Raw genomic sequence first — 23,130 nt, forward strand, 5'->3', positions numbered from 1 at the left:
TAGATATTCTTCTATTTATTTTAATCCAGATCCTCTCTACGGTATCACCATTCTTCTCTAGTCACATTTTATGAACTGGAAGGGTGAGAAGATCAGCAGAACAAAATTCTTGGAAGTTCTCTGTGATCTCTGCTTCTGGAATACACATATTTTATGAGCTGATAAGCCCAGTCAGCACACTTTTGACTTTTCTAGAAATCATCTATCCTTTTTATTGTTCTATATTGTCACTTTTTTTTGCTAAAAACCAGAGCTGTTATGTAAACATACAACTTCTAACGTCTCAGGTAATGATTGTTTTGCCAGCTTTCAGCCCAAGCTTGCCAACAAAGCTGGTATATTTGCTGGCAGGTGAGATACCATGATCATGATAGTATTCTCATGAGTAGGCCATTTGAAAATGAAACTAACTTTTAGAAAGCAGAGGAAGACTATTAAAAAGGACTTCAACAGAGATTATCAACACAGTGGTGAAAAGAGAATCTTTTCTCTGACATCATCACAAAAAATTGTCTGCAAAAATAACCCTTGCTTAACTTGAAAGGTTTTAGAATAAAGTACTTGGCAGAGGTGAAACAAAAATCGATATATTTGGTGAAATATATTTGGAATAAGCAGGGTGAAGGGTTTGGAAAAAATGAACCCCTTGCCAAGCTTTGTGCATGAAGATGGGAGTTTGGGGCTGTATGGCGAGTGGTACCATAAGAAATATTGTGCAGGTAGAAGAAAGAATATCCACCATGGATATCACCATGTCGTAAAAGCTAATAGCTCAGAATCAGAGATTGAATGTAAGGATTGCCACTCCTCCTAACTTAAGAAAGTGAAAACTCTTAAAAACGGAATATTTCAAAAGGAACCTTTTATTAAGTAGAAGTGACAGCAATGGATTCAAAGCTATGTCTGAATACCCTTAGGCTAGACAAGTAGAATTAAATCAGTAGAGACCCCTCCCTTTAGCCAGAATGCAGATTTTAGCCAATATGCAAGTGCGAAGATGTTTTCTTTACCAGCTGCCCTGAGAACTGGATAAGCATGCATTCCTATTGCTATCCTCCTTTATCCTTTAAAGTGAAACAGCCCACATGGCTGTCATAAACATTCCCCAAAGTTAAGGAGATCTCAGGGCGCTTTGGCACCAGGATATAGGTTCTAAAATATCTGTTGACACAGGCAATGCTAATAATTTGAATCCAAGCCCCCCCCCCCTTCTCCCAACTGAATGGCAGTATCACTTTTAGAGATCTGACATTGAAGCTGAAAATAGGTTGGATATTTCAGCAAGGTAGTAATCTAAAACATACCATAAAGAATTTACAGGGAAAAAAAGAGACAAGTCCATAGACTTGAACATGGGGGATTTCAAACTATTCAGTGTGTGCCAGAAGAAGGAAGAGTTTTTCTGAGAAAGAAGAGCTCTATAGTGAAGAGTGCAATGCCAACTGCTCTTAACTAACTACAGGAAATCTTTGAAAAGTATATTTCTATCAAAGGAGATATCACAAAGTATTGACTCGTATTTTTTAAAAAACTATCATATTCATATTCAGAGTTTGTGAACACAGTTGGGAACATATGTACAAGTTATTCAAATTGTGTACACAAAAAATAATGTGCATTCAGATTTGCAGATAAATATACCATGTAATGGTTTTGTTGGTTTGTTTAGCTAAGGATTTATTGAAACATACAATTTGACTATGGAGTGCCTGAATTTTTGCATACAGTGTGAACATTCTGAACAGCCTGAACATTCCAAATTTCAGTTCATTAGACATTGACTTTTGTATCTGCAAATTCTTTCCACTTTATCTTTTTCTAACTGCCCATGGTGCATTGAAATGCTGCATAGAAATCTAATATGTTTCATGAGTCTTCATTTTTAAATACAGTATTAGAGACCTCATTACTAATACAGAAATACATCATAATTTTATGTCCCTCTGGAAAAGGAACCTTATTGACTCAGAGGGAAAAAAATTCATGTCCTAGTTTTGTATTCCAAAAGAAACAGCTTTATTTTTCTTTCTGCTTTTGAATGAGATGGCAGATATTGAATGGTTTCCAGGTATATAAAATTGAATATATTCCTAAGTTTCTTCCAGCAAAACTCTTCTTTTTTCAAGAATGTGGCTTTGAGCAGTAGGTGACCAAAACCCGTACTAGTGAAATAATACATGTAAAACTTCAAGCACTTTGTCAATTTCAGAGGCATCCTGATTCATTCATCGGGGGAGGGGTTGTGTTAATTTCTAAGAGAGGCTTTACAAGAGGAGACATGTTGATTTGTTATGTATTTTTTTATGAGATATTGTTTAAAAAACAATATTGTTTTTCTTCCTCAAACAGCCTTTGGATGATAACAAGTATGGGGCAGATAATTCTGGAATAATCATTTATTAAGGTCCTTTTTTACCTTTTTGCTAAAGGTAAAGCTACCCTTGAATTCTACCCTTAAATGCCCATAGAATTATATGTATGTATGTATTTATTTATTTATATCACATTGAAACACTGTAGTGCACTTTTTAAATAATTAAAAAGTATACCATAACATTTAATACAATAATATAATAAAACAATGTTTATGATAATAAAAAGATGAAATGTGAAATAATGTGTTTGAAACACTTTCTAAAAGCAAAAACAATAAACAAGCAAAGATGATGTGTTGCACAGCTTTAGAGCAACCCTGAAGCCCTTCTGCCATGCAGCCATGTAATCTTTCAATTGATCTTTTTTCTTCTAGACCTGTTAACTTCTAGGCTTATTAAAAGAAATAAAGGCAGCTGAGTCTGCCTTCAACAAGCTTCTTTCCTCATCTGCCTGCCCCAAGTTTTCCTGCAGTAGGAATGAATGCATCAGATTATAGCAATTTAATAAGTCTTTGCTATTTTTCTTTTTATCTTGGGCAAGTTCACTGTAGCCTCTTAGGATGGGGATGTGGGAGAATGAGCCCCTTCTCCTCACCCAGTTACATGGAAAATTGATGAGCGTTTTTATCTATGCTATTTTGCTTTTTCTTAGAGAGTGGAAGTATACATGTATATATAGAATGGCCATTTCTGTATTTTCCTTTCTGTGTGGTATTTGTAAGTCTAATGCTTCCTTTGCATCTGAATATGCTTAACATACCCTTTCTCTTCCCTGTTTCTTTGTCCGGCTAGCAGTTATTCACAGTGTTTCCTGATTCTTCCCTATAGGAACTTCTACTATATCAGCTCAGCACCTCCTGCCTTTCTGGCCTCTCCTTCACCCTGGTGAATACCCTCTTCTTTTCTCCTTTAGAACTTTCACCTCATTGATTATCACCTGGCTGCATTCATCACAGTGATGTTGGCACGGAGGCTTGTATGGGCCCTCATCTCTGAGGTAATGATGATGATCTTTTCCAGTTTCAAGATACTCTAAATGAGCTACTATGTCTCGTCTTTTTTTTTTTAATATAGTTCTCTTTTCACCTATCCACCTTCAATAAAACATCTCTCAGTGTTAATGTTACAGGCCGTCCTCGGGTTACAACAGCAATTGGGACTAGGATTGCCATCGCTGAGCAGTTCAATCATAAAGCATGACATCATGTGACCTCATCACTTAGTGACAGCAATTCTAGACATTCACGATTGCTGTCATAACCCCAAGACACCTGAGTTGTTAAAGAGGGAAGAGGCAGGAATCTCAGGTAAGTATGCTTGCAGTGGGTATGAAAATCCTGGAAGAGCGGGTTCAGAAGATGCATGAGTCATGGGAGAGCCAGCAGGGTCTGCATGTGGGGAGAGGGGTTGCTCTGGACAAAAGAAAAGTGGGAATGACTTACCAGAGCAACTTGTGATCTTTCTTGCCAGCTTCCCCATTGATTTCTTTGTGGGAAACCAGCAGGGAAGGTCACAAATGGCAGCCATGACTGTGGCTCCCTGTAATGTAGCACTTGCATTGTGATTACATCACTGCGAGGATGGTATGATAGGTAGAACCTCAAGGACTGCTCTATGTCAATTTTTTTCAGCACCACTATAACTCTGAACTGGGTCAGTGGACATAAACCAAGGATTAAGCCTGCATTAAAATTAAAGTTACCGGATTACTTATGAAGCTGCTTTGCTTGGGATAAATGTTTGTAAAGTATCCCAAAGTTATAGTTGATTGTAACTTATACAGTAGACAATGCCCTCAGCTTCCATGTTATTACAGCAGCATATTGAGCAAAGTTAAAGTTATTTCAGACAAGATTGATTGCAGGGGTCCTTGGTGCTCTCTGAACTCGGTTCTTTTCTTAACGATGTTTTATTACCCAAAGGTAACATCATCAGTGCTAGTAAAGAGTGGGTTCGTTCTCAGTTCATATTGATTGTACACAATATTAAATTGATTTTAGGAGTAAATGTTTAAGTCTCATCATGTTTACAGAAATATAATTTTTTTAGACTAGATATAAAATGTTCTTCCAGTAAGGATGAAAGTATCTCTTAGAGCAGCAGTCACCAACTGGTGGTCTGTGAACCATTGGGGATCCATGAGAAAATTTTGGTAGTCTGTGAGAAAATTTTGGTGGCCCATCGAGAAATCTTCGTATTTTTGCTGGTGCACCCTGGTGGAGGAGCTGCGGCGCAAGCGGGCTGAAGCAGCGATTGTGATGGCTGGAAGCTGTGGGAGTGAAGCACTACTTGCACTTGCGCAACATTCCGCCTCGGTATATTTGCCCAGCCGGTGGCGCAAAGCAGCCCTCGTCTCCTGCCACTTGGGACTTGGAGCTGTAAATAGCGACCAGTCCAGGGAGCAGCCGGATTTTGCTCTCTATTGCGAACGCCATATCGGCTCCCTGCAAGCGCTCATCTCTCGAGGAGTGCTCGCTGAAGCGGTGCAGGAAACTTCAGCCGGGCTCCTTGAGAGACGAGAGCTCGTAGGGGGCTTGTCTGATGTCCGCAATCGAGAGCAAAATCTGGGTGCTTCCCTGATCAGACGCAGTTTACAGCTCCAAGTCCCAAGCGGCAGGAGAGAGAGAGAGAGAGAGAGAGGGAGAGAATGAAAAAGAGTGGGAGAAGAGGGGGGAGGGTGGGAGAAACAGAGGAGGGAAGAGTGCCTGAAGGACCCCATCCCATTACTGGCAGTCAGGGCGCTTCAGCAAGCGGCACGCTGGATTAGTATTAGTGATCCATGGGATTTAAAATTATGAACTTGGTGGTCCCTGAGGTCCAAAAGGTTGGGGACCCCTGTCCTAGAGGTCTGTATGAAAAGTTTATTTGTATGTGCAAGCATTTTGAGATGGGCTTCATACCACAAATCCAAGCCACTTAGAATGCAGATAGTATTGAATACATTGTCTATCACAATTGCAGTACTTGAATCTCCTTTCATTTTATGGCAGAAGTAGTCTTTGCTTGAAAATGATACTTATGGTATAGGGTGGGATACATTGTCCTGCCTTGAATCTGCAGGGCATTTCAATCTAAAGCAGGGGTGTCAAACTCAAGGCCCGTAGGCCGGATCCAGCCTGTGGGGTGCTTAGATCTGGCCCATGGGGCCGATCTGGAAATAGCAAAGGTCTGGCCCACGGTACCTCTGCTAGCAAAAATGGGGCGCAGGCAGAGTGCCCCTCCCCGGCAGCAGCTTTTGGCTTTCAAAGTGGTCCAGGAGGCCGTCCAGGCCCAAAAGGGGCCTCCAGAGTGGTCCAAGAGGCCTTCGAGGCTGAAAACTAGGTCTCCAGAGTACTGCAGGAGGCTGTCCTTGAGTCAGAAGGTTATAAAAGGGAGGAAAAGTAAAATATTTCACCTTTCAGGCTTGCAGGATTCTGTTACTATAGTCTATGTCAATAATTGATAGTTCTAGTCTTCTTGTGGAGTCAGTTTCTTGATCTGGTCTCTCTCATAAGGTGATCAAGGAGATCAAGTATTAAAAAAACAAAATCACAGAAATATATGCCTCCCTATTTTTATAAGTTTATAAAACCGTGTCTGCGGAGGTGCAGTTCCGTGTCACCCCACCATCATCACACCCACCATGGCCACGCACACCCCCACCCGGCCCTCCAAGGTTAAACCCAATCCTGATGTGGCCCTCAATGAAACTGAGTTTGAAACCCCTGCTCTAAAGTGTTGACTTCACCAGGACTGAAATACTTGGAACTCTTTGGGGGTTTTCTGCTTCCCAATGGAAGAAATTAGCCTGTATTCTTTTTTTAAGGGGTTCTTACGGTACTTATTCTATTACTTAAATTCCCATATCTTCCCAACTTTAAAACATGAAATTATTCCAGGTACACTGGTTTCAGGTGGTCTATGCCCAAACTCAAAGCACGTATGTTTTGAACATTTTGGTCTGTAGATAGAATGAAGCAGGACTGTTCTGCTTTGGTACAGTAGAGGCAAACCTGATTCAGATTTAGTAGTAAGACAAGGGCAAAGCAAGGAAATTGCTGCTGGCAGCTGAAGGAATACATTCCCATGTCCAGCTGTTGTTGTTTTTTTGTTTTTTTTGCTCTGAACTAGAACAACTTTGAAACATTTGTGGGATATGTGAGGGAAGATTGTGGAGATGATGAAATTCTGGGTTTAACTCTGCAGGCCTCGCAGGTCGGTACTTCTTCAATGATTCACGATATGGCATTGATTCTGGCACGTCTAGTTCTACTCACCTTTTGTGTATGGGTGCTCTGCTGGACTCTGGTCAACCTTTTCCGCAGCCATTCTGTCCTCAATCTCCTCTTCCTTGGCTACCCGTAAGTATCCTTACCTTTTGTCCTGAATGAACAATTCCAATTGTATTGGAGAGGGTAACGAGAAACTCTTTTGACCAATGAAGTCTGGGTATAGAACAGTTAACTTTAAAGCTAATTTGAATTTTTGAGGAAAAATCATAAGGGAAGATTTGCCTGTTACAGAACAATTTTTCCTGTTAATGTCTTTTATACATCAAACTTTAATTAATCAGGAGACACTCAGTCCATCAACTTCATACCAGATCTGAATGAACAAGAGGAAGAATCATATCAAATTGAATAGAAAAAAATGAGATAAACAATTATTTGAGAATGATTCTCGAAGGAAATTTTGTCTGATATTCATAGATGGGATGTGTCACAGGTTATAATCTCACCCTGTCGTTTTTCCTTTTTCAGGTTTGGTGTCTATGTTCCATTGTGCTGCTTCCACCAAGATAGTAGAAATCAGCCTCTTTCAACAGACTGCAGCTATTTAGTGCAGGATCAACTAGTGGATGATAGTGCCTCAGGGGTTGGCAGTCTTGTGAAGCCCAAAGATTTATTTTCTCTCCTGAGAGAATCCGTCAAAGAACAGTTCAACCCCTCTGTGACCACTCCGACGCACAGCTGTCCCTTGTCCCCAGATCTCATTCGCAATGAAGTGGAGGGCCTCAAAGCAGATTTTAACCGCCGAATCAAGGAAGTTCTGTTCAATTCCCTCTTCAGTGCCTACTATGTGGCATTTCTGCCGCTGTGCTTTGTGAAGGTACCTGTTCTTGGTTTACTTTACTATTATTATTAGTGCCACTCCACCTCCTGAAACTTGCCTGTGGATTGTTGGGGCAATGGACTTCTGGTTAATTCCCCTTTTCTCTGTCTCCCCTTTGGCAGCCTGGATGGCGGAGTGTAGCTGCATCTGGAGTGCCCTAGTATTGCTCCCCGTTGGAGGATAGGTATTGCCATACATGTAGTGCCCCTGTGGTTTTCCCAGTCCTTTTTCCATCCCATTTACTAACCCTGTCCTCTTTTTCAAGACAATTATAACATGATTCTATTTTGTGCCATAATATACACTTGGTGCCAAATTGAAATCCTAATTCAACAATATCCAGATTATCAGCACTAAGACTTTGAATCAATCCAATTAGAATTGGGCAAACTAATGGTATCATTTCATAGATGTCAAAACTATTCAGAATAGTTTAATTCTAAAGGCAGAAATACAGGACTTGCAGTTAACAGATCTGTTTTTGAATAACTATGTTGAATCTATCATTTTATTATGGAATCCATAAGCACACATTTGTGTGAGCACTCTTTAGAAAGCTCAGGGAATTGCATAGGAGTTGTAACACAAGAAAGTGTGCAGAGAATGTATGTAATGCATTAAAATAGTCAGAAGGAAAAGCCTGAGTTCCCCTAGCTTACTAGCTTTGCAGTTTATAAGGAATTGTGGAAGTACCAGGGCCTGAAAAAGGAATTGAAGAGTATGTGGGGAAAAAAGGCCAAATTGGTCCCAGTGGTGGTAGGAGAGAGCACTTGGATTTGTAAGTCCTAAGCTGGGAGAGTGGTTCTGACAGATCCCAGGAACAACATCAGAGCTCTCTCCCCAGGAGAGTGTAGTGCTGGGAAGACTTAAGATATTGTGAAGAACCCTCACATTCCAAAATCTCTGGAAGAGGTCCCGAGATTGAGGAAGATAAATACTGCCCCCATAGGAGTGAAAAGGGATTTTGTGTGTGTGTGTGTATTATTGCAGAACACCATTGCTTCTGAGATAGTTGGGATGCTCTCATTAATTTATTCTCTGGTTTCTTACAGAGCACTCAGTATTACGATATGCGCTGGTCATGTGAGCACCTCATCATGGTTTGGATCAATGCTTTTGTCATGCTCACCACACAACTGCTTCCTCCCAAGTATTGTGACTTGCTACACAGATCAGCTGCTCACTTGGGCAAGTGGCAGAAGCTGGAACATGGTTCATATAGTAATGCCCCTCAACACATGTGAGTTTGTGATAAGAACACTTTTTTCTAGGGCTGTAGGAATTTCAGAAAGAGTTATCTTTGCAAGTTGCGCTTATTGACGTTTCTGAGGCTTATGTTTTCTTATTATAAGTGTTGCATTTTCATATATAAGATTCACTGTTAGCAGAACATGGTTTTGATAGGTTTTTGTGTCATACTGTTCACAAACTTAGCTAGCTTACTAAAGTTAAAATGGAAAAATAGTGTAATTTATAGGTCTACATGCCAGGCAAAAACTGCTAAAGACACTCTTCCTAGGAAAGACTTTAGAAGCCCAGTGCCAACTCCATGGCTCTTGCGTTTTGATCATTCAGATCTAATTTCAACTTTACCTACCTTCAAACTTGGAGTGATCAGCAATTTTATCCTTGGAATTGCCATAAAAGCCTTCCAACATTCCATGCAACTGAATGGAATGGCTCAGTCATCTTCCTGACTGCAAACAGAAGGCCGGCAGGACATTTGCTCATTAAAGGACAGTGTCTTATAAATATTGTTGAAAAAGAAAGAAAAATATTGTAAGTTAAAAGAAAAATTGGGGGAGGGGCCAAGGTAGATGTTACAGGGGGGAAAATTATACAAATTCTATGCACCCCTAAATGAAACTTCTAAGGTTTGAATGGATTCCTGGGATAGAAACCATAATTTGAGCATATAGTAGAAGCTTGTAATAGAAAGCTTCTACTATATAGAAAGTAGTTGGATTTGCTGATTGTCTGTTGTTTAAAATATTTAAAAAGCATGCAAAATAAATAGTATCATTATAAAACGTTAATAGGTTACCAAGAATTTTTACATAGTGCAACTGGTAGTAGAGAATTTTTATCAAATTTGAATGAGAGAAATAACATTCAAAGAAGAAACGTTCAGTAATTTCTTAACAGTGAACAGGCAGGAGTGGTTACTTCTAGTTTAATTTAATTTGAGTAAGAATGCTAGATATCATTTGTCTACTGGCCTACCTAATTTAGGATTTCCATTTCTACTGAAATCTCTGTTATGGTCCTTGAACAAAGATAAAAGTTCTAATACTAGAGAAGTTTAAATATAAGGCATATACAAAAGCATCCACATTTATTTAATGAAAGTATTCATCTGGTTTTGCTTTCTCATAATAATGAAATCTTTTTCTTTGTCCATAGTTGGTCTGAGAGCACAATATGGCCACAAGGAGTGCTGGTACGGCATAGTCGATGCTTATATAAAGCAGTGGGACCTTATAACGTAGCTGTGCCTTCAGATGTCTCTCATGCTCGCTTTTATGTAAGTATAGAGTGGATTATTGAGGGTCTGGGAATAAAATACTAGGTAAAAAGATTTCTGTTCTTTTGCAATAACAAATCATTAATAACTAGTAGAGGTTGGAGGAACTTAATGTCTTGTAAATAAAGTGTGGTTCTTCCTTGCTATTCAGAGATAATGCTACTAATAAGTTCTATAAACACACACTTTGTTTTCTTTTCTAGTTCCTCTTCCACCATCCCTTACGGCTTCTCAATCTGCTGATTCTCATAGAAGGCAGTGTGGTCTGTTATCAACTCTACTCCCTGCTTCGTTCAGAGAAGTGGAACCATACACTCTCCATGGCCCTGATACTCTTCTGTAACTACTATGTCTTATTTAAACTCCTGAGGGACCGAATAGTATTGGGCAAGGCCTATTCTTATCCACTCAACAGCTATGGGTTAAAAGCCCATTAGTCATCTGAGGAAGGGAAGGATATTTTCATACAGTTATATTTTTTTCCTTGCAACTGTTTATAAATATTTAAAAAAATATTTTATATTTTGTATACTACTGTTTTTTGTGGAGTAGGGAAGGGCCAAGTGGCAGTTAAATGTCACTTTATAAACAAGGTTATTTTATATAAAGACATCATTGTATATATACTGTATATCAACATATATCTATGTGAAGCAAGAACATTGTATGTGTGGTCCCTTTATCTACTGTGCATACAGGTTAGCCATCATAAAACCAGCAGTTTTATGTATAGGACTTACCTATTTGCTATACATCCAGCCAAAGGTGGCCATTGCTTACAGTTGTGGACAAGACATGGGCAACTTCCTGGATCCCTTTTTATGGTCACTGATTTTTTAAAAGATCATGCCACCAAAAAAAAACACCTTGCCAAAAAAATTATGTTTAAAGCATTGAAATGGTAATGGTGTGCTTCGGTTTGTTTTAAACTTCTTTACATGACAAAGTTCCAGCCCCCTCACATTTAAAGAATAATTTTAATAACACCTTCAAGCACATAGAGCAATAAAATAAAATATTATTCAACATCACATGGTACAATAGCCAAAATCATGTTTTGCACATTTTTGAGCTATACAGGTAAACCACAAGTTACAAAAGTAATGGAGCCTGTCACTTACGTTTGTAACTCAAGGATTCGTAGGAATGAATCACGTAACTCGAACATGATCATTCCCTGCTTTTACTCGCGCATTCACTAATCAAATGTGTGGGTCGTTAAGTGCACAAGGTATCTCAGGGTAGGGAAGGCCATGGGGAGGCTTCCCGTCCCATCCCGCCACACCAGACTCACATACCTTGCGAAGATCTGTCTCCTCTGTGCTACGATTTCTTTGCCTTTGAGGGAGAGGACAGCAGGATGATTTCCATCCCAGCGTCTGGTTGGCTTGCAAATTGCTTTTTGTACTGAGAGTGAAATGTTCTTGGGGTGGGGAGGAGGTTATCGCATGCAACTTCAGGCACCCATTCTCTGCAAAAGCGGATGGGTGCCTGAAGTTGCACACGATCACACTCCCCCAGAACATTTCACTCCCAGCATGAAAAGCATTTGCAAGCCTACCGGATACTGGAAGCAACACAATTTCTCTCCCAGCGTCCGATCATCTTGCGAATGCTTTTCACACTGAGAGTGAAATGTTCTGGGGGCTGTTATCTCGCATGACTTCAGGCACCCATTCTCTGCAAAAGCAGATGGGTGCCTGAAATTGCACAAGATCGTGGCCCCCAGAACATTCCACTCTCAGTGCAAAAAGCATTTGGAAGCCAATCGGATGCTGGGAACGAAATCATCCTGCTCTCCTATCTCTCAAAGACAAAGAAACCACAGCAGAGAGGAGACAGATCTTTGCAAGGTCCAGCACAGCAGGATTTTTTTTTTTGGGGGGGGGGGGGGTTAGGATAAAAGTTGCAGTGCCTCTGCAGTTGTTCGTAAGGGTGAACAACTGCCATGGTGCTGCAACATTCATAATTTCGGGACTTTGTTGTAAACACTCGGTGCTATGGTGTAACTTCAAATGGTCACTAAGTGAACTGTCAAAACTCAGGGATTACCTGTATTCTCAAATGGCATGTGATGTCCAGCCTGCATGGGATTCCTTAGTAGGCAAGGAAGGAAGATAAAACAATTTAGCACACCTTTTATATTGGTATTTAACAGAATAACAAAGTTGGAAAGGATCTCGGAGGTCTTTTAGTCCAATCCCCTGTTCAAGCAGGAGACCCTATAGCATTTCAGGTAAATGATTTTCCAGTTTCTTAAATCCTCCAATATTGGAGTACCCAGAATTTCAATGTTGTACTGCATCCTTAAAGGCTGTTTTGCATTTTATATAGAATTGGAATTTTAAAACACCGGTCTTTTCATTTTTTTATTATAATTACAGATAAACACAAGTTTTTAATTCTTTGTTCTGCAATGGAGTAATCCAAGTAGGGCCCATGGTCATCTTCTTTGGCAGTTTTTTTAATTAAAAAGAATTAAATGGGACTGGCCTCTGCAAACTACTAGTCTTGAGTAACTTCTAAGAATGTTCAGCACTCTTAAGGCATCTAAGAAAGCAAGCTTAGTCCCTCTTTTTGAAGCTATGTCCATTGGCCCAGAAATAGGGATAAAAGCAAGTGCTCATTCTGTGATCTGAATGTTTTGTGACTGACCATAACAGCTATTTTGTGAAAACATTCAGTCAGTTCTGTGAATTAAGAGTTACCAAATGTGAACAGTGAACATGTAAATGGCTACAAGATGGCAACACAAAATTGGATAGCGCTCTTACCTTGGCCTCTCAGCTATTACAGCCTGGATCAGATAACCTGTCTTGGAATGCCAGCTAAACCTTCTGCCACATAATAGTTGCCTCTTCCTTGCTTTAATGAATTTTTTTACATGTCAAGATGCTATACAAAATGATTAGACTTTGGGCAGATGACAGGATGCACAGCAGCACATATGAGCCCTATAGAACTGCAGAGCAACATGAGAACTACAGCTTTTTCTAATAGAAGTATGTTAAGCACCTTATCATTTTTTTCCAAAGTGAAAAGAATATAGACAAATTGGGAATGAGGATTAAGTCCTCCTCTGTAGTAGTTTATATATGCAAAATCTTAATCTTAATTTATTTTCTTTAATGGAATGACAAGTGTGACAATAATTGCTTTTACTTATTTATAGATGCTCCGCTGCTTGTTTTTCTGGGGTATATTTTGGCCGTACTAGATTGTGGCAAAACATTTAGTACAAAATAAAATCCACTCACAGAAACAAAAAAAACCCCTACAGAAATACCACTTGAAATACATAAAAGAGCAGGAAAATCAATGTTGTAAGAGATTGAGAATCCTTTTTGGATGCCCTTCACCCAGTACTTTTACAAAATTTGACAATAATAAAAAACTTTTAAGTTTTCTAATATAGGTAGCGCTCAACTTACGATCACAATTGAGGCCAAAATTTTTGTTGCTAAGTGAAACATTTGTTAATTGGATTTTGCCTCATTTTATGACTTTCCTTGCCACAGTTGTTAAGTGACTCTGCAGTTGTTAAGTTAGTAATATGGTTGTTATGTGAATCTGACTTCCCCATCGGCTTTGCTTGTAAGATCACAAAAGGTGATCACATGACCCCAGGACACTGCAACTGTCATAAATATGAGTCAGTTGCCAAGCATCCAAAGTTTGATCTTGTAACTATTAGGGTACTGCAACAGTCCTAAGAGTGAAAAATGGTCATAAGGCACTTTTCTCAGTGCCATTGTAACTTTGAACAGTTAGTAAATGAACTGTTGTAAATCAGGGACTACCTGTATACTAAGGGCTTTAGATTTACTTTATACCAGAATACTTTAGTTAGGTTGAAGAACAGAAAGGCTTTTCTAGGAAACGAGTCTTATTCTTATCATTTTAACAATATACCATTATTAAGGAGGACCGAATTTTAACTTTCAATCAATCACAAATTTTGTGAATGTTACAAAGGAACGGATAAAGGGGAATAGTTACTTGCTTTTACAGAGGCTTATGCCCTCATATTGTTCAATTTAACATTAATTTGAGACCACCACTCCTAAACTCAAGAAAACCTGCACAATCTGTGTATTCCCTCTTCTCGTTCATTGAATACAGCCTGTTGTGTGAGGTAAGGCTGAAAAAAACACTAGTTTCTATTATGTTTATTATTCAGTGAAATATCTACTGAGAATGTGGTTTCATATCCAAATCCAGGGTTTTATCCACCGATAATTTCAAAACCAAAAGTCAGTCTAGTCTGGTGATTATTATGACAATGGTTGCAACTATCCTAAGATTATTTCTGAAAAAATTCTCATGTCTTCAATATTGTTTGCCCTAAGGATGGCTTGGTTTAGAATGATAATATGTATGTTATTTCCATGACTTCTTAAATACTATTTTGAGGCATGTCCAAACTTCAATTTTAGAAATTAATGTTTGGGAAACTGCCACATCAATCCTGAGAATGGCCACATTCACATGATCAGGAAAAGAAATAGCATTTTCCAGAGTTTTCTGAATATTGTATTAATTTTATCTCAAACTCGGATAAGTGAACAAATCCATTGCATGAAATATTGTATTAATGATGGTGATGCCAACTAAGAGGCATCATAATTTCTGAATCAATTGCTTTCTATCACTTTGAAAAGGAGCATGGATGCACAAGCCTATAGGAACTGGTAAAATGATTTGCTTTCATTTTGACACAAGAAATTAACGTTCTGCTGAACTATAAAGAAATACAATTGTGCAATATCACTAGAGAGTATATATTGTTAGTTTTTTTGTCAGAGTTGGGTTTAAAAAAAAATCTGTAAATGCCCATCACCCTTTCTAAAAAGTATTTTCCATGCAAGAAACATCAAGAATACTATGCCATTATATGTATATATATATATATATGTGTGTGTGTGTGTGTGTTTTCTGAGGTTTTCTGAGGAACCAAAGACCTATATATATATATATATATATATATATATGCTGAATGCAAATGCCACATACAGTATTTAAAATGCATTCAAACAAATTGTATCTGAATAGAATCTGCTCCATCACAAAACTCTGCAGCATCTGGATGTTTTATAAACAATTGGTATCAGTATAAACTGTAAACACCGCAGACACCTACAGCACTGTACATCCTTTAGTAAGTTACTGTTTCATTCCAATTTAATTTTCTCTGCATTTTTTAATGGGAGCTGGTGAATCTGTTCTGAAAACCTTTCTAACTGTCTTCCCTTAAGCCATTCATACTTTAAACAGACAACTGTACGGAACTGGAAGTGTTAAGGAATTTTGAAGCTAACCATATTATCTCAGAATATCATAGTAAATTATTGGTTTTGCTGGTGTACCACGAAATTGCTCCAGTTTCAGGCCTATTTGGAACAGCAACGCTTCATTCCACCATTTCGTCATCATCTGTGAAAGAAGCAGCAAGATACTTATGAAAAATTGCTGAGATACTGTACCTTATCAGAATGTACTTGGGAAGGGCAGAGATAGTTGCTATAAGCTCATTTGATTTCTGGCTGTAAAAAGAGCTTTGAGACATTGGATGTAAAAAAAAGTAGGACCAAAGGAAAACTAGGCAACCTTGAAAATCATTACAATTATTCATTGGAACAATTACAAAAGTGCTTTCTCAAACTACAGGAAATCCTTAACAACAATTTGTTTAGTGGCTGTTCAAAGTTACAACAGCTCTGAAAAAAGTGACTTATGACCACTTTTCACATTTATGACCATTGCAGCACCCACATGGTCACAAGATTTACATTTGGATGTTTGACAATTGACTCACATTTATGGCAGATGCAGTGCCTGCCGTCATGTGATCACCATTTTCAACCTTCTGACAAGCAAAGTCAATGGGGACTAATTTAACCATGTTACTAATTTAACAACTGCAGTGATACATTTAACAAAGGTGACAAAAAAAGTCATAAAATGGGGCAAAACTCACTTAACAAATTTCTCACTTAGCAATATAAATGTTGGGCTCAATTGTCATAAGTTGAGGACTACCCATATTATATATTTTAACCAATAACAAAAGCACACAATTTAAAATTCACAGGATATAGAGTATATTAATTACATCAGCATGTACAGGGATAGTTTTTTCAGTGGAAACTAAAATATTTTTTTTCAAAACTGGAAATGCAAAAATTACTGGAAAATAGGTCTTCTATTGAAATAAGAGGTTCATGCAAGCTGTCCCATTAATAAGCAGAATTCTGGAGATAAGCATAGGGATCCTTTTTTTTTAAAGTCATCTTCCAGACTCCAGAATAGGGGCATTGTTTTGTGGGTAAAGAAAAGGAGGCTTTGCATTAGGAACCAGTGGCCCAGGTTTTCTAAAAGTGTATAGATCAATCTTGTAAAAGTCCCACACTCAGGAAGGTCAATTGTATGTTAATTAGTCCAGCTGGTGTATAGCGTGCATTCTGAACAGAGATTTATTTTGAGAGAAAAGCATAAAACATCCAGGGGCAGGTTTCAAAACCTGTTCTGTCCCCCCTTCGCCTCCGGCCGAGTGATGGCTTAATTAGCCAGCACTATCAGCTCTGGCAGCAGAATAGCGAGTGTCTGCCAAGTGTCTCTGTTATCTCCCTCGACGTTGATGAGTCACCCAGGAACAAACTTCAGCTCTTAGTTAATCAGTTGATTTGCCTGCTATGAAGAAGCACAGCAGCTCTGGCTGCCTTCATATCCTGTGGGGTATGGTTCCATGATTCATCACTCAGGCCTGCCCCACCCCTGCTTCTGTTGTTCCCTCCTCTCCTGCCTACGAAACCTAGGGTCCAACCAAGCCTGATTGCCATCAGCTGGGTCTGAAGGCGTGGCCTGGGGGGGAAAGAGTCAGGGGACAGAGGCCTCATTATCTCTTCCACCTGGCCTGCCTCTGGCTCCTGGAGCTGAACCAGGGAAGCTGGTGCTCCAGAGGTAAGTCTTGACGGCCCTTCCCCCTCACTTTCCAAGTCACTTTCTGGCAGGAGGCCCAGCTTGGGGGGCGCAGACACAACAAAACCCATCGCTATTAGTTCGCTCGTGGATACGCATGACGCTTCTGTACATGCGCAGAAGCAGGTAGGGCAGAGCCTCCCACCGCCACTAACAGTTCAGCCAGGGCCAACCGGTAGCAACCCACCACTGAAAACATCCTATAAAATGGGACTCCTCTAGGTACTCTGTGTAGCCTATTTGTTCTTTTTAAAAAATTTATTTCCCAAAGAGTAAACCAGGGATTTTAAAAAACAGAAGAAGAAAAGAATGTCAGCCTCCCATCTTCCAGTCTGATAGCTCTAACCTGATCAATTCACACTTAAAAAATAGATGACTAGCTACCTACTGCAAAGATGGTTGGAATGCTATCAAAAGGTGGAAGCCCTGATATAATTTTCATTTATTTATATCCCATCTTTAGTATTTTTACAAATAAGTCAAGGCAATGAACATAGACAATACACTTTCCTCCTCCTCCTTTCCCAACAAACCTGTGAGGTGAGTAGATCTGAGAGAGTCTGACTGGCCCAAGATCATCCATTTGGCTTTCATGGCTAAGGTAAGACTAAAACTCTGACCTCCCACTTTTTAGCCTGACACCTTAACCACTAGACCAACGGTATCAAAACTCGCAGTCCATGGGCTAGATGTGTCACGCACTGGCCACGCCCACCCGTTCTAGTGAAGGAAAAGTCACATCATGTTTAAAATCCCTGCACTAGACCAAACTCCCTCATTACAATGCAAAGCCATTGGATCCCAGATTATCTGATATTGGAAATTACCAATAGCTCAGGACAAGACGGGGTTTGTTATGCATATATCTACATATAGTCAACAACAGAATTATGGTTGTAAGTCATGCTAATAATTAATTGGACTGCAACATGACCATGACCAATTTTACAATGTTTTCAATGTTTTTGCAGTGGTTATTGAGTGAATACACAATCATTAAGTGACTCCTTCATCTACAATGGCTGTTTTTTGCTGGTAACTAGAAATACCAGTTTCTGGCCAAAAATATAAACCATAATCACATAATGCTGCAAATGGTTGTAAATGTGGGCCAGTAGCCAGATACCCACTTGACTGCAGAGAGTGGTGGGCAGCCAACTGTCAGAATTTTGAATTCAAATAGTCTTGAATAGATCGCCTTGGGGAAATTGGTTGTAACCTTGAATGAATGCTAAGTGACCAGCTACAAGGACTACTTATAAACTTGTTAGTATATATTTGAAACAAAACTGGTCATAGCTTATTCACGAGTGTTTCAGTTGGTACTTTTGTCAACATATTAGGAATGCTATGGTATATTAACTCCCTTTCTAGGTGATGGACAGCTTCCCAATTTTCCTTTTTCAAAATCCATACTGTATTAAAAATACTTATTACACAATAGGATACACTTAGAGCAACCTGCCACATAAGACAAAGAATACCTCAATATCATTTCTGTAAGCTATAAGGTTCTGTAATAGAAAGTAGATACTTTCTATTTTTGAAAAGTTGTTTAGCAAACAAATAGAATAGTTGAGTCTCATTCTAAATAAAAGGCATCAGTATTTAATATTTGCTTTATTTGCTCCCCTGAATTTGCAAAAGATGGAAGATCTATGTGAATTTCAGCTGGATTTGGTAGAAATATAAAACATATTTCCACCATCTGTGATTATTGGCCTAACAAGGGCTAGGCGGGAATATGGCCACATCTGAGTAAGATTCAGAAATTGAAAAAATGAAACTGGATGAATATAGGTCCGTGATGGCAAACCTATGGCACACATGCCAGAGGTGGCACACAGAGCCCTCTCTGCTGGCACGCGCGCAGTCGCCCCAGGTCAGATCTCCATGACGTTTCTTTCGTGAGCTTCTGTTTCCCTGCAAATGACAAAACAGAAGCTCACAAAAGAAAAAGATCTTCCCTTTTGCCACGCTGCCATTGTTGGGATGCCCCGCTTCCCACCAGCCAGCTGGTCTTTGGGTCTCTGCTGTGCATGTCACTGCATGCACACACACATTTTCGAGTGCACGCACCTTTCAGTTTGGGCATGTGCGCACACACAGTTTGGGCACTTGGCATCTAAATGGTTCGCCATCACTGATATAAGTGGATGAATTAATCAGAAAGAAAACTATTCTTAATTGGGTTCACTGAGTTCACACCAAACTACAGAAGGTAATAATTTACCTGAAGGCTGATGGGAAGCCCTGAAATTGTATATCCAACTGGTACCACTAGGGCTGGAATGCCTGTCAAGTTGGCCAACTGCATGTATCTGGAAAAATCAATGGAAAGAGTATTAATAATGCAAAAAATTCTGGAAAAGAAGTACCATTCTTTCTAAAGATTGTAAATCCAAGTCTGTATTTGGCAAGGCACAAAGAACATTTTTCTTCTTATAATTCTAACCAACAAAGATGGTTTTAATAGCTGCTATACAGCCAAGAGTTGAAACAGCCAACAAATACATTTAAATGGAAAGAATGTTAAAGGATAAACAGGCCAAAATTATGTCATACATTCTACATATCCACCAGAGGAGATACCTATGGCTATGTAATTCTTTTTTCTTTTTCCATTAAGCCATATGTGTTTTAAAAGGCTTCACCCTTGTTTTTATGCATTTCTGTAGAGATGTAGTGATCTTGTACATATAATGCAACTCCGCCTTCTCTTTTGTTAGATCTATTTCTTTTGAACACTTTATATCTTCCATCATTACATTCCAGCCATTTCATCCTACCAAATTTCAGTAATGGCAACTATATCATACCTATATATACATACATACATATATCATTGCACATGATCTTGTTCTCACCTCATGGTCCGTAGAGTTGTCTGAACATCACTACATCCAGTCAGGAGGTCTGATTCATGGATCGCTGGGGCACAACATGCAGTACCTTACAAAAAAACAAAAATTATGATATTATAGCCTTTATTTCTACAGCTGTTATGCATCATCAAATACAGAACTTTTCAATTAAGAATGAAAAATCATACTAATCTATTGAAATAATTTTTAACAAAAACATTTTGACTATATTACCTTGGAAATTCAAATGTACTGTTTAAAATATACACATCTTTATAAATTTATAATTGTTTTATAAATAACTGCATGGTTTAGCAAATAACTTTATAAATTTAGGTACATGTAGATATTTATATTCCATCTGACTCCCAATGATGTGTTTTCTGCCTTTAAAGTACAACATACTTTCATAAAATCAAATCTAAGTATCCTGAACTGGTAGTAATATCACATTTGCTTGGACACAGCCCATGAACAGGAGCCCATTACTTACTTGTGTAAGTGGTTCCTGTCAATTTGCTTTTGTTTTTAAGAACATTTGATAGACATTACCATGTCCGCTCACTTGGATTTCTGAGTAGGAATGAGTATGTTATATATACAATGTACCATACTTGTCCCTTTCCCATTTCTGTTCCTTTTAAACAGATTACACCCAAGGTGTTGGAATTGTATTCCATTCAAGGGATTCATCCTAAATTTCTCTATATAAGTTTCTCTAATTGTGACAGCAAAATCCATTATTTTTCTTAATCTGAGCATTAATATATGCATAATGATGGGCATTAACTTCATAAACCAATTTTCCTTATTTTTCATGGAGTTATTTAGTAAGACCAATTATGGAAACTCTTACTTTTTTCTACAACACAGAAGTCCTTAGCTGGAACCATACTTTGAGGTTTTCATTGCAAACTCTCTGCAAGCGTCAATATAAACACTTGCTAAGCAAACTCACCATGCTTCAATCAAAGCATCAGCTTTAAGAATTTTTTCAGTACAGGTAGTCTTCAACTTAATAACTGGTTGCTTAGTGACAGTTCAAACCTATGACAGACCCTAAACTACTTCTGGCCCATTTTCAAAGTTACAGTTACTGCAGCGTCCCTGTGGTCACTCATCCTTACAACCAATTGCAGGAATACTGACTGCAGGGATGCTGCAGCAGTTCCCCAGCCTCTCTCTCTCCATCCTGCCCTGCTAGGTCCCCACACACCTTATGCCTGCTTTCCCTCATGATGGGTCTCCACAGGCTTTGAGCCTACTTCTCACCCTGCTGGACTCCACCCCACTATCACCAATCAGGAACTTACCTCTGGAAGGGCTCTGGTGCTCACGTTGGGAAAAGAGAGCAGACCATTCCACTTCTCCACATTCCTAGGCTGCATAGCTCTGTTCTGGAAGCAGGCCCCATTTTTGGAGTGGCCGCAATGAATTGTGGCCATTTTGAAAATGGCACCTGTTTCCAGGACAAAGCCATATCTTAGGGACACAAGTGCTCCTGTCTACATGCAGGGATGCCAAGAGGTGGAGCAGCATGTCCTCATTATTATATAACACAAACCTAATGTTCTTATAATGAATTTCTAATATTTGGCTTAGTGTGATCTTCCAAGTACCAAATAATGGGAGTTATATCAATTCCATTGCCATATTTACCCCCAGTAAATTCTTGGAAGAAAATCATCTGAAGATGGAACCAGAGACTGATTCCACTTCTGCTGGCTAGAAGGCAGGGCTTATACTTTTGCCATTTGGTTAAGAATAGCTTTTCCCTTCAGTTTTAGCTCTACCTTCTGCAGAAGAGGAAGGTATTCAACCCAGCTCCACCTTTGTCTATTGGGTGTTCATATGTGGTTGTCAGCTAGCTTGCTGCTTGCTACTATGGAAATGGGGGAGGGGCACTCAGTGAAGATTTTTTCTTTGCAGCATTGTAACTACCGGTCTGGTTTTGCTTATCTCTCCAAGGTCATTTCTTCTAGCTTTGGTATGCAACAGCCAGAGACGATGCACTTGAATCTAAGACTTTCTCAAGACATTTCCTGGCGGGTATTTGCCCTTTGGTTGCCTAGCTACAAAGGGTTGACCTCTAAGGTTTGTTTCAATTTGGGGCTTCATGCACTTTTGCCTCAGATTTTGCCTAACTTAAGTTGCATTCAGTTTTTTCCTAGTAAAAGTACTTTTTCTCTAAATCTATGGAGCCAAAGGTTTTTATTTCCTAGGGATTAGACAGAAGGAGCCCTGACAGTAGGAGAAAGTGAGTAAGAAAGATGTAAGTAGATGTGACAGGCCAGCACAAATTCTGTTGTATAATGCAGAGGACATATAAAGACCTCCAGAATCTTATTTTCAGCAGACAGCCATGTGGAGCCCCAGCTCAGTCAGAGAACCAACTGCCTTCCCTTCCTCCTCTTCAGAAGAAAATAATGGCAAACTGAGCGCAACGGCCCTTTTCTTTTTTTCTTGTTCATTTCTTAACTAGGTTTACAGAAAAAAAAAAGAAAAATTATAGAAGTACAAAATACAAAAAACACATGAAAACTAAAAAAAAAACTTCAACAATTTTAATGACTCTCCTATCAAATTACACTGCTTACTGTCTTCCCACCACGCGCATGTGCACCGTGCGGCTGCTCTGCCGGTTTCCGGCATGCACGCTCCAGTTTTGGCATTTGGTGCCAAAAAGGTTTGCTAACACTGCTCTATGGTGAACCAGAGGAAAAACCTGTTGTTGCCTTTTTCCCTCATAATCTCTTTTCTCTTAAAAGAAAGAACACACTGACAAACCAACACAAAGGTCTTAAAAAAAACCTCATCTTCCCTCATAGCAGCATATTGTTGGCACTAAAATTTCCAAATATCTACAGAGTAATTCTGGTCTTTAGATATGTAAAACTGTTTTGAATAATCTCTTTCCTCCCAAACATCCAGGTTTCTGCAGCCTGACAAGGGATGTACCTGAGCCATGCATGGAGAGGAGGGGAAATCCTTTGGCAACATCTTGCAATCTTCCCTGCCAGCTTCCCAACTGACTTTCTGGGGAAGCCAGCAGAGTAGATAGCAAATGGCCATCACATGATCACGGTGTGCTTGGTACCAGTCGTAAGTGCAAACAGATTGCCAAGCTGTCAGGGCTGCCTCTGTTCAATACCTAGGAAAGAAAAATCTTGGCTCCATAGATTTAGAGAAAAGTACTTTTACTAGGAACAAACTGAATGCAAACAGTTTCAAGCAAGCTCTGAGACACAGAGCGGGATCAGCACAGATACAGTTACAGTATACATCTCAGCTTTTGCTA

General features: G+C 39.2%; 2 protein-coding genes across 13 annotated transcripts in view; one reads left to right on the top strand and one right to left on the bottom strand.

Annotated features, from left to right (window-relative positions):
* TMEM39A (transmembrane protein 39A) overlaps window positions 1–10,505 on the top strand; it is a 31,868-nt gene extending 21,363 nt beyond the window's left edge. For 9 of the 10 annotated variants that reach the window (XM_058165860.1, XM_058165854.1, XM_058165857.1 and 6 more), the window contains 6 exons: window positions 3,289–3,372; window positions 6,561–6,715; window positions 7,115–7,463; window positions 8,519–8,706; window positions 9,870–9,990; window positions 10,194–10,505. In XM_058165860.1, coding sequence (XP_058021843.1) covers window positions 3,289–3,372; window positions 6,561–6,715; window positions 7,115–7,463; window positions 8,519–8,706; window positions 9,870–9,990; window positions 10,194–10,427 — 1,131 coding nt within the window. In that variant the 3' untranslated portion in view covers window positions 10,428–10,505. Of the gene's footprint in view, window positions 1–3,203; window positions 3,373–6,560; window positions 6,716–7,114; window positions 7,464–8,518; window positions 8,707–9,869; window positions 9,991–10,193 lie in introns of all 10 variants that reach the window. The other variant, XM_058165864.1, reaches the window with a different exon arrangement.
* A 1,840-nt stretch (window positions 10,506–12,345) lies between these two features.
* Window positions 12,346–23,130, bottom strand: part of LOC131189635 (uncharacterized) — a 51,601-nt gene continuing 40,816 nt past the window's right edge. Inside the window, exons 17-19 of one of the 3 annotated variants that reach the window (XM_058165853.1) lie at window positions 19,836–19,920; window positions 19,202–19,289; window positions 12,346–15,423 (exon numbers count right to left, since the gene is read on the bottom strand). In XM_058165853.1, coding sequence (XP_058021836.1) covers window positions 15,313–15,423; window positions 19,202–19,289; window positions 19,836–19,920 — 284 coding nt within the window. In that variant the 3' untranslated portion in view covers window positions 12,346–15,312. Of the gene's footprint in view, window positions 15,424–17,907; window positions 18,892–19,201; window positions 19,290–19,835; window positions 19,921–23,130 lie in introns of those variants that run through there. The other 2 variants (XM_058165852.1, XR_009153091.1) reach the window with 2 other exon arrangements.

The sequence above is a fragment of the Ahaetulla prasina genome, chromosome 2, assembly GCF_028640845.1.
Source record: "Ahaetulla prasina isolate Xishuangbanna chromosome 2, ASM2864084v1, whole genome shotgun sequence".
Taxonomy (NCBI): Eukaryota; Metazoa; Chordata; class Lepidosauria; order Squamata; family Colubridae; genus Ahaetulla; species Ahaetulla prasina.